The following is an 18096-nucleotide window of genomic DNA, read 5'->3' on the forward strand; positions in this document are numbered from 1 at the left end:
CTACTACTACTACTACTACTACTACTACTACTACTACTACTACTACTGATGATGATGATGATAATGATAAATAAACTTTATGATTTGCAAAGTATTACTTTCCAAATATTATCTCATTTTATCCTCGTAACAGCCCTGAGAGGGTGAGTGCTGTTACTGATGAGGAAACTAAGGCAGATAGCAGTTAAGTGACTTGCCCAGGCTCACACAGCTAGCTAAGTATCTGAGACAGAATCTGAAAATCCCGAATCTCTTGACTCCAGGCTCAGTGCTCTGTCTTCCATGACGTCCAGCTGCCTTCTACAAATGAAGGTTGGCACATTCTCTTCAACAAAATAGCTTTGCACAGACACTGGGAATTTAAGTGACTTGCCCAGGGTCAGACAAGTAGTACATATTAAGACATGGGTTATATGAACTCAGGTTTTCCTATATTCAAGACTCTAACACGTAGCCTCTTTCTGATCAGGCTGATGGTGAGTGCTTATTCACTCCCTTTAAAAAATCTTGAAGGTAGATCTTATTTTTAGAATTATTTTCCTTTTGACATTAGGAATGCTAAGAGCCAGCTTGAAACACCAGATGTTTTATTCCAAAATGTTATAATTGGATTACTTTGTAGAATTATATTTCATATAGAATCTGAGGAAACAGGAATTGGCTACAAAAATTCACAAGTCAGTAGGCTCAGATATGACAATTGGATTACTTTGTAGAATTATATTTCATATAGAATCTGAGGAAACAGGAATTGGCTACAAAAATTCACAAGTCAGTAGGCTCAGATATGACATGGATACCCAAGGCTGTCTTAGAATTAATATGGAAAAAAATCCTCTGGGGGCAGCGAGGTGGTGCAGTGACTAGAGCACTGGCCCTGGAGTCAGGATGACCTGAGTTCAAATCTGACCTTACACACTTAACATGTACTAGTTGTGTGACCTTGGGTAAGTCACTTAACCCCAATTTCCCTGCCTTCCCCCGCTCCAAAAAGAAAAAAACAAAACAAAACTCTGGATCTGCTCTGTTCCACAGTATGCTGAGGGATCAGAAATGAAGATCTTGCAGTGATTCTTAGGCTAATCATGTGACATTTGTCACTCTGGCTCTCATTGATTGCTTGACAATAGGTCCCAGGTCAGGCAATGCTTGGTCATTGTGCCCTGATTGGCTCAGAATGAATATAAATAGCAATTGTTTCCATTTTGTCCAGAAATCTTGATGGTCCTGTCGTCCCAGATCGATTTTTTTTTTAAGATGCTGTTCCCTGCCTCATTTCTTTACCTAGCTTGTCGCTGCCTCAGTCAAACTGGACCTGTTTAAGGTCTTAGCTTGAAAGGCCCAAGGTCTCCCACTGCATCCTGGACCATCTCTAGTCATCCTGATCTCTATCTGGTCACTGGACCCAGATGGCTCTGGGTATAAAGTGAGGCTGGTGACTTTGCACAGCCCTCCCTCACTTAAATCCCATTTACTTGCATGTCATGGCATCATACCTGTCAGGTCCTCTTTGAGAATGAAGGACAAGTAGCAGCAGCAATGTGACATTTGTTTATTTTTGCATGTTGCAAAAGAATGACTTTACAAGGCTGATTGATGTCTCAGTTGGCTGAACATTCTGCCCACAGAGGATGCTTTCACATTCTTTCCAGCCCAGTCCCAATGGGATTTTATGGCATAATTAACTCGGGGAAGAGTTCTGGAACTTTCTTTTCTTTTCTTTTTTTTGGAACTTTCTTTTAAGAGTATTTTGCTTTATCATCTGTGTACTCCTGTGCAACCTTAAGAAGCCTTGTGTGATCCAAGCCGGGTTGAGTCAGCTTTTCATGCTGCCTAAACACTGAGACTAGAAGGTCCAGTTATTCTTTTGGGGGAGGAGATCACAGTGCCCTTTCTTAACCTGTTTCTAGATATAATCTTCTGAATCTAACAAAGCCAACTCATCCCAGAGGCAGACTGAGCCAGAGTTAAGATCTTAGCTTGAAAGGTATCAGCTGAAGTATCAGCTCCTAGGGGTGTCTAACTTATTAGGATGGTAGAGGTTAGGAACTTAGAACTTCCCTCAGAGAGAGCGGTTAATTACCAGCTTTTCTTTGTGAGGTTACAGGCTGCCAGGCAGGTCAAGGAGTTTCCCTGATTTCCTTCCCTTCTCCCAGTCCCCACCATCAGTGCCCCTCTCCCGTAATTCAACAGGTTAGTAAGCATTCCTTAAACACTACTGTGCATTGGGAACTGTGCTAAGCTCTGGGAATACAAAGAAAAGGTAAAAACCAGACCTATCATTGAGGTGCTCACATTCTGATGGAAGAAAACAACATGCAAACAACTATATACATACACGATATGATCGGCAAATCAGAGGTCACCTCAGAGAGAAGCTAGCCTTACAGGAGACCTGGAAAAACCTCTTGAAGAGGGTGGGATTTGATCTGAGACTTGAAAGAAACCAGGGAAACCAGGCAGAAATTGGAATACATATGCAAATGATGATATGTATATTATATTTAATTGTTAGCCATACAGTTGTGTTTTATATACACACATGTAATTATATGTTATCCACATAGTATATATACATACATATATGTATGTATCTGTGTGTGTGTATATGTATAAATGTTTTTTTCCTCCATTACAATGTAAGCTGCTTGAGGGCAGAGACTGCTTCCTCTTTATTAAAAATCTCTAGCTCACTACAAGAGCTCAATAAATGCTTGTTGATTGACTGAAAGAGCAAAGTCTACTGACGTTTTAGGAGTCCTTTTTTCCCCCCTTCTTTGAGATCAGCCTTGAAATTCCTGATGCATTCCATCTTTTGAGAGAGGGTTGGAAAACCAGATCACTGGCTTTCTCTGCCTTGTTGCTAAAAGTTTTTTTTTTTCTTTTGAGAAATAGGTTTGTGTAAGTTCATTTTAACAACTCAGTGAACTTTCATTTCTGTTTAATGGACTTTTTTTAAATATCTGTTTCCCATCAGTGACTTGTGCCAGAATTCTCCGGTTCTCTTGGTCAGAGGAAATCATGAGTCTCTTCCGTTAGGGCTGGAGAGGGCGCCCCCTTTCAACTTCACATTAGCATAGTGTTTTAGTGGAAAACATGCCCTTCCTCTTAATAAATGGTTTAACTGCTGGAATGTAAGATTGCAAGGACTATCAGACTCAGTTACTTTAAAAATATTTTAAATTTATTTTACTCCAAATTTAAGAAATAAAACAAACAGTTCCATAATATAGTAGAATAGAAAAAAAAAGATGGAGGGAAAGTCAGTTACTTTTTATACTGCTTTGCTTTAATACTTTTAGAAGCTTACTCATGAGTTTCTGTGCTGTCCTAAAATAAAAATGTATCCATTCTTTTGTGGGGGGGGCAGGAAGTACTACTTTTACATCCATGTGTCACCCCACTTTCCTCAGGGAGGCCTTGGTACTGATAGTGGTAGTTAAGACATGAGGTTCTTAACCTTTTTTTTTGTTCCCCAGATCCCTTGAGCAGTCTGCCTACGAAACCCTTCTCAGTGGGTTTTAAAATGCACAAAATAAAGTATGCAGGATTACAAAGGAAACCAATTATGGGGAAAATGTAATATTTTTCTTATTAATGTTCCTGGACCCCCTGAAATCTATCCATGGACCCTTATGGTACAAAAGCCCTAAGAACTGGTTTAGATTGTGGTAGGGTGTAGCAGCAAGCACCCTGGTGTCCCTAGGGTGGCTGCTCACACAGGTTCTTAGATCTGCTTTGATAAAGGAAAGCAACTCAAAATGGGTTAACAAGCTTAGTTTAATCAGTCATAGATGTATCATTTACCTAGTTCAGGGGAAAGAGGTCAGCACCCCGAACTTCAAAGTATACAGGCAGAATTATCAAGATCAAGTAGACAGCTTTCCAAACTGTCCAACCATTACATCCATACCCAATCTTCAACATCTGGGTTTCAACATCTGGGTTTTTCAAAGCTGGGGGGCTCTGGACAATGGCTTCCCAGAATCCATATCAAATCACAGAACATTTCTCAAAGTGAGCCCCAAAACAAAGCCTCACATCTGGGCTTATATAGCCTTCTCCTGGCTCAGAGAATGTAACAACCTTATTGACTCACTGGCTAATCAAGTATCTATTGAAAAACAAGCCTCCCACCCCAGGCTCCAGGTGTACTTTAGCCTAGGGGCAGGGAAAATCTTCAAATTTACATTCCCATTACATAGGGACCTCTGGAATAGTAGTGACCTTGTTACCTCCAAGCCCACTTTATCCCTATCTACTAAGAGTTTTCAAAAGTACCAAAGAAGAAAAGGGAAATGAACTTAATTGAGGAATATCCAAAATTTCAGTAAAGCCATATAGTTCTAAAATAAATTCCTCATGTAAGGGGCTTGGAGGGGGCATATTATAAATTTATAAACTCATTATAGAGTTTATAATGTATGGAAATTTCTTACTAGTTCATCTTAGATAGTAGTCTATATTAGTAGAATGCTTATTAGATTTTCAGATGACAGAATCTGGGAGGGATAAGCTAAGAAATTACATTAAGGTTTTAAGAGCCTGGAACAAAGGGGATGAATGAAATAATATGAAATTTAATAGTGATTTTTTAAAAATTGGCTTTGCAAATAGAAGAAAGAAAAGGTATAGTTTGATAGCAGCTCATGTGTGTGGGATACAGAGACCCTAACCCAAATTGACTACTCGGAGAACTCTCAAAGTGAAGGTAGAAAGATTTATTAGAATCTCGCAAGAAGCAGGGGGTCCAGTCTCTGGGACAGCACCCAGAGAGAGGAGGCCGAGGTACAGAAGCCAAAGCTGGAGTAAATAAGCAAGGGTTACACGCCCTTCCCAAACATTAACCTAATTATTACTAATGAGGCTCTAATATTGTTAGATAACATACATAAAAATGCAAGTGCAGTAACAACCTCAGAATACTGTACATCCTTCAGTCTAACCTAGATACATCCTTATCTGGGCATGGGTGCCCCAAGGCCACTGCCTGTTCCCTGATTGGTCATATCCACCTGCTGCTGCCGGCTCCTTCCGTTCTACATTGTTTCATTTTAGTATTATCTAGGAGTTCTCTGGGAACTCAACTCCCTTCCAAGGCTACTGCCTCAACTCCCCCAAGGACTAGGAACTCAACTTCCTCCCAAGACTACTGCCTGTTACTTTTTATCAGTAGTCTTGTTTAGCAATTCTTGCAGTTCTGTAGAAACTTAACCCTTTGTTACCTTTCACACTACCATTTCTTTCCCCAAACTCCCCAATCTAGAAACACCTCTAATTTGGTCTCAATAGTTAATCCAATCAATTGTATTAATATTCAATAGCTCTTACATTACCTTGAAATATACAATGACTTACATATATATGGGGAAACAATATTGAACCTAGTTACAAAATACGAGGAAGTAATAAGAATGTATATATGATATTTATAATGGGGAAACTTCACTGTAAGTCCTTGTGGAAGAAGGTCTGGAAGTTTTAGACAACAGAATGCTTATACAGGTACAGGGTGATATGGCAGTAAAAGGCCAATAATGTACTTGTTGTTCAGTCATATCTAACTCTTTGTGACCCCATTTGGGGTTTTCTTGGCAAAGACATAGGAGTGGTTTGTCATTTCCTTTCCAGCTCTTTTTACAGAGGAGGAAACTGAGGCAAACAGCGTTAAATGACTAGCCCAGGATCACACAGTGTATGAGGTCAAATTTGAACTCACAAAGATGAGTCTTCCAGACTCCAGGGCTGATGCTCTATCCCCTGTGCTACCTAGTTGCCAAACAGATTAATGTGCTCAAAAATTCCAAAGTGGAGATGTGCAAGCAGAAAAGTACCTTACCTGAAAATTATCATCTCTAAAGTGTCAGAGATGAGGTTTTTTTTTTCCTATACAAAACAGGAAATCTGGAACACTGTGTTTGGGGCTGCTATTCCCTCTCCCCCAATCTGGGGTAGGTTTGGAGACTTACGCATTCCGTTCCTGACTCTAGCTGGCTGTGAATGCTGTCTTAATGAATCTCTTTCATACTTTTCCTCTCCCTAGTATGGATGGACACTTGGGTTATCACATGCTTGCATTATTCATTTGCTACCAAATAAAAGAATTGAAATGGGCAGGAGAAAATGATCCAATCTCTTCCTCACTTAAAATTCCCCAAACTCAGGGAGCCTATATTCTAGTTTTTGCAGTGAATGCTTCTGATTTACAGATACATTCTAAAGGGGATTCTGGGCCAGATATAGGTTGTGCCAGATTGCTTGTGGGTCTCTTCCAACTTAGAGATGTCGTATGTGTTTGTGTGTGTGTGTGTGTGTGTGTGTGTATGTGTGTGTGACAGAGACAGAGAGAGAAGGTTTTTTCCTATTTAAAATTATTTTTGGGAGGCAGCTAGGTGACACAGTGAATAGAGCACAGGCTCTGGAGTCAGGAGGACCTGAGTTCAAATCCAGCCTCTGACACTTAACATTTACTAGCCGTGTGACCTTGGGCAAGTCACTTAACCCTAATTGCCCTCCAAAAAGCAAAAAAAAATTCTTTGTAAATATAGATGTCATAACAATATAAGCCTCCTTACTCTTTATAGTTGGTTATTTGATTGTATGTCAGAGGTACATAGGTTCATTTCCCCCTGGAAAAAAAACCCCAACAAACTGAGAGATCTTTGGATGTGGATTTGTTTTTCAATCTTTCAGGGGCAGGTTCAAAGCTGTGGTCTGTGTCCTCTCTGGAGTCACTACATGTCTGGCATTTGTGAAACCAGCCATCAATAACATTTCTCTGATGACACTGGGCATTCCCTGCACGGCACTGCTCATTGCAGAACTGAAAAGGTGAGTTACCTTTCCATGTGCATCTGTCTCTCAGATTCCCACTACAACAGAAACATTTCACGAATGGCTTGCTTAACACTCCCTGTAAGCAGATCCTCCAGTCCCACCTCAGGCCACCCTAGTTTCTCACTAGAGTATGGTACCTGGCTTTGTTTGGGATGGTGCTTGGCATACAATAAACACCAAATAAATACTTGCTGAGGAGGAAGAGAGAGAGCATTCAGTCTCTTCTGGTATTTCAATTCCTGCAATAGGAAATCTTGATATATGTAAATTTTATACGAACCCAGGCCTTACTGGGTGTTTTTTTTTTGCCATTTTTTACCCTAAGGAAAGTGGAGGGTTTCCTGCTTCTTGCCAGGGAGGTGGAAGACTGAAAGTCCAGTAATGAGACCTATGGTTTTGGACTTGGTCCATTTGGGAATTTGTTTGTATTTATTTTGAGAGGTTTTGTTAATTTAATTGGGGAAGAAGAGGCAGTAAGAGGGAAAGATCATTTTTTTTTTTTGCCTTTTGGAGGGCAATTGGGGTTAAGTAACTTGCCCAAGGTTACACGGCTAGTATTTTTATGTGGGTGTTAAGTGCCTCAGGCCGGAACCGAACTCAGGTCCTCCCAACTCCAGGGCCAGCGCTTTACTCACTGCGCCACCTAGCTGCCCCTATGGGAAAGATCATTTTTAAAAGTATATAATTGGGGAGGCTAGGTGGCATAGTGAATAGAGCGCCTGCCCTGGAGTCAGGAGGACCTGAGTTCAAATCTACCCTCAGATACTTAACACTTACTAGCTGTGTGACCTTGGGCAAGTCACTTAACTCCAATTGCCCTGCCTTCCCCCCTCCAAAAAGGTAAAAAAAAAGTATTTAATTAATTTATTTTTAGTTTTCGACATTCAGTTCCATAAGCTTTTATTTTTATTTTGCTTTTTGGAGGGCAATTGGGGTTAAGTGACTTGCCCAAAGTCACACGGTAGGTGTGTCAAGTATCTGAGACCGGATTTGAACTCAGGTCGTCCTGACTCCAAGGCCAGTGCTCTATTCACTGTACCACCTAGCTGCCCTCAGGACCAATATTTATAAAATATTGCAAAAATATTTTAAATAAAAAATATTTTAAAATTTAAATAAATTTAAATAAAATTTAATTTTATTTAAAATTTTTATTTATATTTTTTGTATTTATATATTTATATTATTTTAATTATAAAATAATTATTTAAAATTAAATTTAAACAGATTTAAATTTAAAAATTGCAAAAAATGCTTCATTTAAAAATATTTTAAAAAATGCAAACCTTAAAGCGCTGTATTAATGCTAGTTACTATTATCCTCATATTAACTTGAATATATCCCTCTTCTTCCTTCCAATCCCAGCACAACTTTGAGAGGGAAAGAGGCATTTTCCCCCTTCGACATTATTTTTTCCAGGATGGGCTGCTTTGTATTCAGAGCCAAGTACCCTGAAAGCCTGGGTCTGAGCAGACATGACCCCCTTCTTAGTTAGCAGGTAGACTTTCGAGTTTATTTTTCACAGCTCTGCAGTAGAGGGAATTCATTCCTTTCTTCAGAGCAGGGGATCCCAAAGCATCAGTGAGTAGAGATAGTTCCAGACATAAGGGGACTATGTTACAGACAGGAAGCAAATAGACTTTGGTGAGGTCAGGAGGAGGGAGAGGGAAGGGTTCAAGAACATGGTGCTCATTCCTTGGTCCACAGCCTTGGCAAGTGACATTGAGTAGAAGAGGAGTTTGCGTTATATGGTATATGATTTGGCTGCCTAGATGAGATAACGGTACCTATGTGACAGGCAGCAAGCTGGGGGAGAGTCATGGCTGAAGGATAGGGGCCCAAACTTTTGAAAGAAAATATTTAATACAACCCAAGGAGAAGATTGACAGTGGCCTTGGGGTATCTGAGAAGAATATTTCTACCAGTCTTGCCACGTAATAAATGTCATCTTTTTCTGTGGCCCCTTCACATTTCTAAAATAAGAAAACATTTTGTGCACCAAGTTAGATTATAAAATAATACAAAAGCAGGTAAGACAGATTTTATGTACTGGTAAAGAATTCTTTTTCTACTACTAAGGTTACATAGACCAACCTCCTCATTCAAATTGAATGAATTAAACAAGGAACAGAGGGGTTAAGTTGCTTTTTTCTGCCTCTAATTCAAAGTGACAAAAAGGAGTCTATTAATATAGTAAACTCTGTGTGTGTGTGTATGTGTGTGTGTGTGTGTGTGTGTGTGTGTGTGTGTTTGGGGAGAGAATTCAGGTCCTTCATCAGAGAGAAGTTAGTGAAACTTTTTACTTGGAGTGCCAAAATAACATTTCTACAAACTAAGATAATTAAAACTATATATTTTATTGATACTTTTTATGTAGTTTTTTTCTCTTTTTTTCACATTAAAAAAAATTCGGAGTTCCCTATTCTCTCCCTCCCTACAGCTCCTCTCTCATACACTGAGGAGACAAACAATATGCTACCTATTATACATGTGAAGTCATGCAAAACATATTTCCATACTAGCCATGTTGGGAAAAAAAAAAGCAAGAAAAATAAAATGGAAAATATATGCTTGATTCTGCACTCAGAGTTTATCTTTCCTTTCTCTGGAGATAGAATTTTTCCATCATGGATCCTTTGGAATTGTCATGGATAATTGTCTTGATAAGAATTGTAGCTGTATTTCTCAAAGATTACTGTCCTTCATAATTAAAAAGCAAAATGAATGAACACACTGGCTATATTTTATAGCACAGTCCTTATCCTGTATTTATACTCTACCTCCCTGCCTATAGGAGTGAGACATAGTTCATCACCAGTTCTCTGAAGTCTAGATTGGGCATTGTGCCCATCACAGTTTCCATATCTTTCAATGTTATTTTGCTTTACATCACTGGGGTCACTGTGTAAATTGTCTTGGTTTTGTATCAATTAAGATTACTTCATCAAAAAAATTATATTTTGTTTTTTCCCCAATTACATGTAAGATTTTTAAGATAACTTTAGAAATTCTTGCCATAGAAAGCGTGTTGTCTGAATGGTTATAGTCACTTTGGAGTAATGCCTCCTTTGGGGATGCCCAAACCAGAACTGGGAGTCCTTACTCATAGTTGCTTAAAAAAGAAAGATCTAAGGTAAGAGTTTAAGGTTTTCATAATGTTTTTTCTGCTGTTTCTCGGGCACTATTGCACACCTTGCATCTTGGATTGTTGTCTGGGACATCTCTTTTGTGGTTGTTAAATGAGTAGAGAAGAAAGGGACAGAAGAACCTTTCTAAAATCTTCCAGTATCTTGTCTCACTTGCTGGATAGCTGACCTGACAGCTTCCTGATAGCTCATGGGTAAAACAAACCAATTAAAATGATTTGATCGATGGCCAATCTGGTGCCGATTGACGCCATGGCCAGCCAGTAAGACAGGGTTGGCATCTGTGGCTATGGAGCTTTCTCACTGCAGAGGGCTAACTGGCTTTTATGTGAGCTAAGCACGAGTCATTCTCTCTTGCCAACCCTGAGCATTAAAAGAAGAGAAAAAAATTGGAGCTACTACCCAAACATAGAATTAAACTGTTCACACAAACGTGTGAATTAGACTTTGCCTCCCAAACTTTTGATATGTGGAGGGCCTGGTTTGTTCAATATACGAATTTGAACATAATGTTTTTCCTGACAAATCCTCCATAGTGTCTAGTTTCATTTTGTCTTTTATCTGTGAGTCCAATGATATGTTTTAAAACTTATAATTTAGTTTTTTCCCCCCCAAAGGGTTTTTAAAAGGGAAAGCATTTTAAAAGAGGATCTTAAAAAGCAGGGGAAGAAAATGGTTAGAATCTTGTCTTAGTTTTGTCAGGAAAATCTTTCAGTTCTCGGATCTTTCAAAAGGAAAAATCCATACTTATTTAATAATCCTGTCCCTAATTATAAAGCTAATACTGAGCTTCTTAGAATCAGGAAGACCTAGGTTGACAGTAGCTGCCTCACTTGTCTGTGTTTCCCTCTGTTTTCCTCTGTGCATTAAAAAAAAAAGCTTCATTTATACTCTCACCACTTTTCTTGTTTCTTTGTTCTTCCTTCTCCCTCTCTCCCTCCCTCCTTTGCTCCCTTCCTTGCTTCCCTCCTTTCTTTCCTTGCTTCCCTCCTTCCTTCATCTCACCCTCAGTTTCCTCATCTGTAAAATGGGGATAATAATAGTGCCTGCTTTCCAAGGTTATTGTGAGAATCAGATAGGTGCCATATAAATGCCACTTTCTTATCCAGTCCATTCTCTCTATTTTTTTTTTAAGCAATTGGGATTAAGTAACTTGCTCAAGGTTACACGGCCAGGTGTTTCTGGGTGTGGTGTTGAGTGCCTGAGCCTGGGATTCGATCCCCAGGTCATCCCGACACTGGAGCCGGTGCTCTTACTCGCTGTGCTACCTGGCCGCCCCACATTCTCTTTATTCTCATAGCCACCACCTTGCTTCAGGCCCTTCTTCTTGTCCTCCTGTCTCAATGGCATCCTCATTGGTCTCCCTGCCTTAGATCTCTCCCCTCTCCAACCCTCCTTCACCCCGCTGATTTTCCTTAGGTGCTAACCTGATCTTGCCATTCCTTCCTTTATCCAGTAATCTCCCATGAATCCCCATTATCCTTAGGATAAAATACACACTCCTTTGGCTTTTAATGCCCTTCACAACTTATTGTTCTCATTCACTTTACGTTAATTCCTTTCCCACACTCTATGGCCCAGCTATGAAGGGGGAGGAGGAGGAAGGAGAAATAAGCATTTATCAAGCACCTATTATGTACTAAGCACTTTAGAAATATTATCTCATTTGATCCATACAATAACCCTGGGTGGCAGGTGCTATTATTATCTCCATTTTACAATTGAGGAAACTGAGGCAGACAGAGGTTAAGAGACTTGCCCAGGGTCACACAGCTTGTAAATCTGAGGAAAGATTTGAACTCAGATCTTCCTGGCATCTTTTGGCTTCTCTCAGTTCTTCACATGTTACTCCATATCCTGTACCTGCATTTTCATGGAGAATGAATTCTCTGCCTGCCCTACAACACTTTTTCATTTCCACCTCCCAGAATCCCCATCTTCCTTCGAAACAGCTCAAGTACCACCTTTTCTACAAAGCCTTTCCAGATCTATATGACTTCAGGGGCTCTTCCCCTCTAACGTCCTTATTTTTAACTACCTTGTAATACAGTTATCCCTTCCACATTGCAGCTTTCCCCACTGGGCTTTCGATATATTGAAGATAAGAAATGAAATGGAAATTTCTGGGGAGTTTTTTGGAAGCTGCAGACGTCACACAAAGGCCAGCAGATGACATAGAAAGAATTTAGAAACTCAGAAAGGCAGAACATATATGTATAGTTTTGAATAATATCAACATATTTTATCTTTTAATACTATGATAATTCACACTTCTCTGGGTACAAAGGGAGGGCCAAAACTTTTATGTGGATTTTCCTGGTTGAGGGAGTGCCACGTCCCTAACCCTCCGTGCTGTGGAAGGGATAAGTGTGCTTTATATTTGTTCTGTATACAAGAGTGTTCCAAAAATCTTAGTAGTTTTAAGCTTTAGAAACTTTAGAAATAGAAATGCTACAAACTTATAGAAAACCCAAAATTTCAAAGGTTATTTCAAATTTTAAATGATTAAAATTCACCATAACCATTGCTGTACTTTGCTCCAGTCAATTTTTTAGTCTTTGTAGAAGCTTTTATCAGCTGCTGCTCAGTGACCCTAGCTTTAAGATGGTTCAAAGAAGGAGATTCTGATATATGCACGATGGGGTTTTGTTTGTTTGTTTTTGCTTTTTGGAGGGGGGAAAGTAGGGCAATTGGGGTTAAGTGACTTGCCTAAGGTCACATGGCTAGTTTTTGTGTGTGTCTGTTAATTGTTGGAGGCCAGATTTGAATTCAGGTCCTCCTGACTCCAGGAGTGGTGCTCTATTCACTGTGCCACCTAGCCGCTCCTACATGACAGTTTTAATGTGACCCCACAAAAAAAATGTCTAATGGAGATTGACTGTGGTGGCCAAACAAAGGACCTCCTCTGCTTATTCACTGGTCTGAGAAAATATCCAGAAACTCAGACACAATGCATAATGACAGGGTGTCCTGCCTTGTTAATATTGCATTTTAAAATTTATTATTGGAAAATCACAAAACTAAATGAAATTAAAGGAAATGTAAATAAATTGATTTCCATGTGATGTTTTTTGTAGGCTTATAGCATTTATACTTTTTATTTATTTATTTATTATTATTATATATATTTTATATTTTTATATTTATATATTATATATTTTATTATTATTTTATTTATACTTTATATTTTTCTAGCTCAATAAAATCATTTTTTTGGTAATTTAATTGGAATTGCTTTGACTAAGTAGACCAGTTTAAGTAATTGTCATTTTTATTACGTTGGTTCTGCCCACCTACAGACAATCAATATTTCTCCAGTCATTTAAATCTGACTTTATTTGTACAAACAGTTTTTTATAATTATGTTCATGACATTCCTGGGTTTATCTTGGCAGGTATATTCCCAGGTATTTGCTGCTGTCCATGGTGTTTTTAAAAGGAGTATCTTTTTACCATTTCTTCTTCTTTTTTTTTTTTTTTCCTTTTGGAGGGCAATTGGGGTTAAGTGACTTGCCCAAGGTTACATGGCTAGTATTTTTGTGTGGGTGTTAAGTGTCTGAGGCCGGAACCGAACTTGGGTCCTCCCGACTCCAGGGCCAGCGCTTTACTCACCGTGCCACCTCGCCGCCCCGAGCATTTCTTCTTGCAGGATTTTGTTGTTGACATATAGAAATGCTTATGACTGACGTGGATTTATTTTATATCCTGCTACTTTGCTAAAATTATTAATTGTTTCAACTAACTTTTTAGTTGAATCCCTAGGATTTTTCTAAGTATATTGTAATATTGTCTGCAGAAAGAAACAGTTTTATTACCTCATTGCCAATTTGGATTTCTTCAATTTCTTTTTCTTCTCTTACTGCTATTGCTAGCATTTCTAATATGATATTGAATAATATAGGTGCTAATGGGCATTCTTGTTTCATTCCTGATCTTACTGGGAAGGCTTCTAGTTATTCCCATTACAAATCATGTTTACTGATGGTTTTAGGTAGATGCTTTTTATCATTTTTTTGGTCTTTTTTTTTTTTGGAAGGGGCAGGGAAGGGCAATTGGGGTTAAGTGACTTGCCCAAGGTCACACAGCTAGTAAGTGTTAAGTGTCTGAGGCTGGATTTGAACTCAGGTCCTCCTGACTCTATTCACTGCACCACCTAGCTGCCCTTGCTTTTTATCATTTTAAGGAAAAATCCATTTGTGCCTGTATTGCTATTATATTTTCCTGAATGGGACCCTAGCAAGGGGAAAGACTGGAATTTGCTCCTCATTATCACTATATATCATATAAAAACTGAAAAATTCTAAAGCCAAATAGATATCCTGTCCATTGCCAAACCTGCCAGCTTCTGATTTATAATGAATTTTTCTTAAATGTGTATTTATATACACATACACATATGTTATAATATACATTCAATATATATTGACATATATTAATTGAAATACATACATATGTAGTCAGCCAGGTGGTACAGTGGATAGCGTGCTGGTCTTAGAGACAGGAAGACTCATCTTCCTGAGTTCCAATCTGGCCTCAGACACTTACTAGCTGTGTGACCCTGGACGAGTCACTTCACCCTGTTTGCTTCAGTTTCCTCATCTGTAAAATGGGCCAGAGAAGGAAATGGCAAAGCACTTCAGCATCCTTGCCAAGAAAACGTCAAATGAGTTTACAAAGAATCAGACATAACTGAAATGATTGAATAACACACGTACACATGTTCCTATGTATATTTCAAGTAATATGAAAGAATAGTTTAAGGCCATGGCCCTTCATTGGAAGCCCTAGTTTCATACGCTGGGATAACTGTAGTGGGGCATTCAGACTTACTTTAATAGACTTTGTGCGGGCAGATCTTTCTGAAAATGTTTCCACCCTTCCAACTAGATTGGGATTATTGTAACTGTTTCTCACAAGCAGCTCCTGAAACTCCAGGGAACTCCCCTGAGAGTCCCAAGTCTGTAGGGAACCTTGTAAAGGGAAAGGGGAACTAAGAAAGAGCTGACGCATCTCACTACAGGGATCGGAATTGTTTTTATTTCCCTACGAATTAGTTACAGCTAAACATTGGCAGTCAAAATCTGCATTAATCATCGAGACAGTCAAATCCAAAGGCGTTCTGTCGTCTCCCGTATAGCTGTGGTCCTGGCAGCCACAGCGAGGATGAGTGGTGTGTTACCTTTTGAAAGCTCTCTTTTCTTTTCTCCTCCAGGTGTGACAACGTCCGGGTCTATAAGCTAGGCCTCTTCTCGGGTCTTTGGTGGACTCTGGCTCTGTTCTGTTGGATCAGTGACAGGGCCTTCTGTGAACTCTGGTCTTCTTTCAACTTCCCCTATCTGCATTGTGTGTGGTGAGTCTCACGTAGGTCAAGTTGGTCACGCCCATTTTGGGAACCTTTCCGCCATGTTTTCACTTTCTTCTGAGGAAGCTCCAGCTATGGATGTGTTTATCCGGTCTGTAGGAGAAATCAGACTGACAAGGGACTTCATCAAGTCTTGGGAATAGAATGGAATAAGTGGCCTCTTTCCTAAACCAGACACACACACACACACACACTAGTTTCAGCAGCAACAGGAAGTCATGTAAATAGCAGTGTGGACCCAAGGGATCAAGCCTCGCCAAAAAGTAACTAAAACAACAACAAAAATCAGTGGGCAGCTAGGTGGTGAAGTAGGTAGAGCATTGGCCCTGGACACAAGAGGATCTGAGTTCAAATTGAACTTCAGACACTTACTAGCTGTGTGACCCTGGGCAAGTCACTTAACCCCAATTGCCTTGCCAAAAAAAAAAATTCAAAACAGTGCAGGCCTATGGTCAATCAGGGCCATGGAATCAGGGTAGGATACAGAAGTGTTGAGTTTCATTACCTTCTGGTAAATTGTAAAAGTACAAAAGTGCTAACCTGCGATGTGAGATTTAAATAGGGTATGAATTATACTGCTCTTTGGCCGAATCTGCAGGGAAATGCTGTCCTTGCGTAGAATCTACACCTTCTGTAGTACATATGTGACCCAGCTGAGGTCTGACTTCTTACCACCAAGCAGTAAGAATAACTACTATGAAATCACACCAGCTAGAAGGAATCTTAGGGCTAGTTTAGCCCAAATCTCTCATTTTGTAGATGGGGAAACCGAGGCCCAGAAAGCTTATATGATTTCTCCAAGGTCATACGTCTGTTTAGTCACAGAGTCAGGACTAAAACCCAACAATGGGGAAAGCAGTGGAGAAATACTGATTACTGTAGGGATTAAGGTGAATTTTTCTCCTTGGAAGTCTCAGGTCATGAACCCAGAAGAATCTTTTTTCACTTGCAAGTGAGCATTTCTGATTGGAAAAATGTGACAGGTACGAATAGAAAAATCCCAAAGTTATCATTCAGGAACTTAATGGAAATAAGATTGTGCTTGGGAGGTAGTGCAGATATTAGGATATTTTTAAACTACCTAAAATTACACAGAAATTTATACCAAAGTGTTTTTTTGGCTAGTATTTATTGATATCTTTTGTTTTTTATCTCCTTTATTTACCTTTATAACAAACAGTAAAAAAGAAGAAAAAAATTCAGCAAAACTAATCAATCAGGGTGGCTAGGTGGCACAGTGAATAGAGTACCGGCCCTGGAGTCAGAAGGGCCTGAGTTAAAATCCAGCCTCAGACACTTGGGTGTGACCTTGGGCAAGTCACTTAACCCCAATTGCCCTCTAAAAAAGCAAAAAAATAAAAAAACAAATAAATCAGTGATATTGAAACAAGTCTGCTATAATATGCATTGTTCCACACCCACAAGGAGAAAGAGAAGTTGTCCCCTCATGTGTCTTCTTTGGGACCAAACTTGGTCATTATAATTTCACGTCATTTGATTTTGATTGCTTTGATTCTGTTCTATCTGTTTTTATTGTTGCTGTCACTCACATGCAGGCTTCAATACCATAGTCCTTTTCATTGCGCTCATGCCCATTTATCTTCCATATGAAGCCAGCACTGCCCTCTCAAGTTTGGTATACTAGCAAAGATAAACTGTGTACAAATGAGGCAGTATGGTTTAATGAATAGAGGGTTGGTCTTGGAGTTGAAAAGACCTGGATTCAAGTCCTACCTCTGACACATATTGGCTATGTGATTATGAACAAATCACTTAACCTCTCCTTGCCTCATTTAACTTTACAAAGGAATGAATTAATGAAAGAATGCATGGATGGATGCATGGACTCTATTATAAGACTATATAAGTTGCAGATCAGAGGACTGGTTTGCATTGGTAGAGGGTATTTCTTAACTGGGATTCTCCAATATCAATGGAAACACTGGTTTAGTTGAAAAAATATAGACCTGAGCTGAAAAAATTGAAAACACCAACACATCATCACTAAACTGCTATGGAAATTTAACTAGTGTAAAGCTGTGTCCATGGAGAGTCACAGAGGCTAGAGGGCTGGCCCGGGAGTCAGGAAGACCTGAATTCTAGACCTACCTCCGACAGGAGCTAGCTGTGTGGTCATGGACAATTCACATAACCTCTCAATGTCTCCAGACAGCTCTGTAGGATTTTAACTTAAAGATGATAATAAAAGCAGCCAGGTGATGAGGTAGATAGACTGATGGGTCTGCAGTCAGGAAGACCTGAGGTCAGATCTGGCCTCAGACACTTCTCTGGGGTGATCCTGGGCAAGTCACTTAAGCACTGTCTGCTTCAGTTTCCTCTGCTATAAAACTGGGGTATTATGGCACCTACCTCACAGGGTTTTTTAAGGATCAAGGGAGATAACATTATAAAGCACTTAGCATAGTGCCTGACATAGTAGGTGTGTCTACTTACTAAATGCTCTAAGTGTTTTATTGATGCCTTTTCTTTCCTGCATACAATCTACTTTCTAGTAACTCCCTACCCCGCTTTGTTGGGACAAACATATATGCCATATCTAAAAATGTGTGCCCCATTCCTTACCTATTTTTAAAAATAAGTTCATTGATGACTTTTGTTTCCACATGACTATCATTTCTTTATGTCTCCTTTCCCTGTCCCCAGAATCGAGTCCTTCATTTTGTTACCATGGAACCATCGGAAAAATGAAGCAAAAACAACCAGACAGAGCAATCTGACAATGTGTGTAG

General features: G+C 39.4%; 2 protein-coding genes across 4 annotated transcripts in view; one reads left to right on the forward strand and one right to left on the reverse strand.

The window, feature by feature from the left end:
* The window catches only part of RPS6 (ribosomal protein S6), a 63187-nt gene that overhangs the window by 37905 nt on the left and 7186 nt on the right, over positions 1–18096 (reverse strand). The window lies entirely within an intron of this gene.
* Positions 1–18096, forward strand: part of ACER2 (alkaline ceramidase 2) — a 38800-nt gene that overhangs the window by 13857 nt on the left and 6847 nt on the right. Inside the window, exons 4-5 of one of the 2 annotated variants that reach the window (XM_069087920.1) lie at positions 6694–6831; positions 15197–15334. In XM_069087920.1, the coding sequence (XP_068944021.1) occupies positions 6694–6831; positions 15197–15334 (276 nt within the window). The remainder of the gene's footprint in view (positions 1–6693; positions 6832–15196; positions 15335–18096) is intronic. The other variant, XM_069087921.1, reaches the window with a different exon arrangement.

The sequence above is a fragment of the Petaurus breviceps genome, unplaced genomic scaffold, assembly GCF_028583685.1.
Source record: "Petaurus breviceps papuanus isolate PSGF00001 unplaced genomic scaffold, PetGlider_PUasm1.0 183, whole genome shotgun sequence".
In the NCBI taxonomy this organism is placed as follows: domain Eukaryota; kingdom Metazoa; phylum Chordata; class Mammalia; order Diprotodontia; family Petauridae; genus Petaurus; species Petaurus breviceps.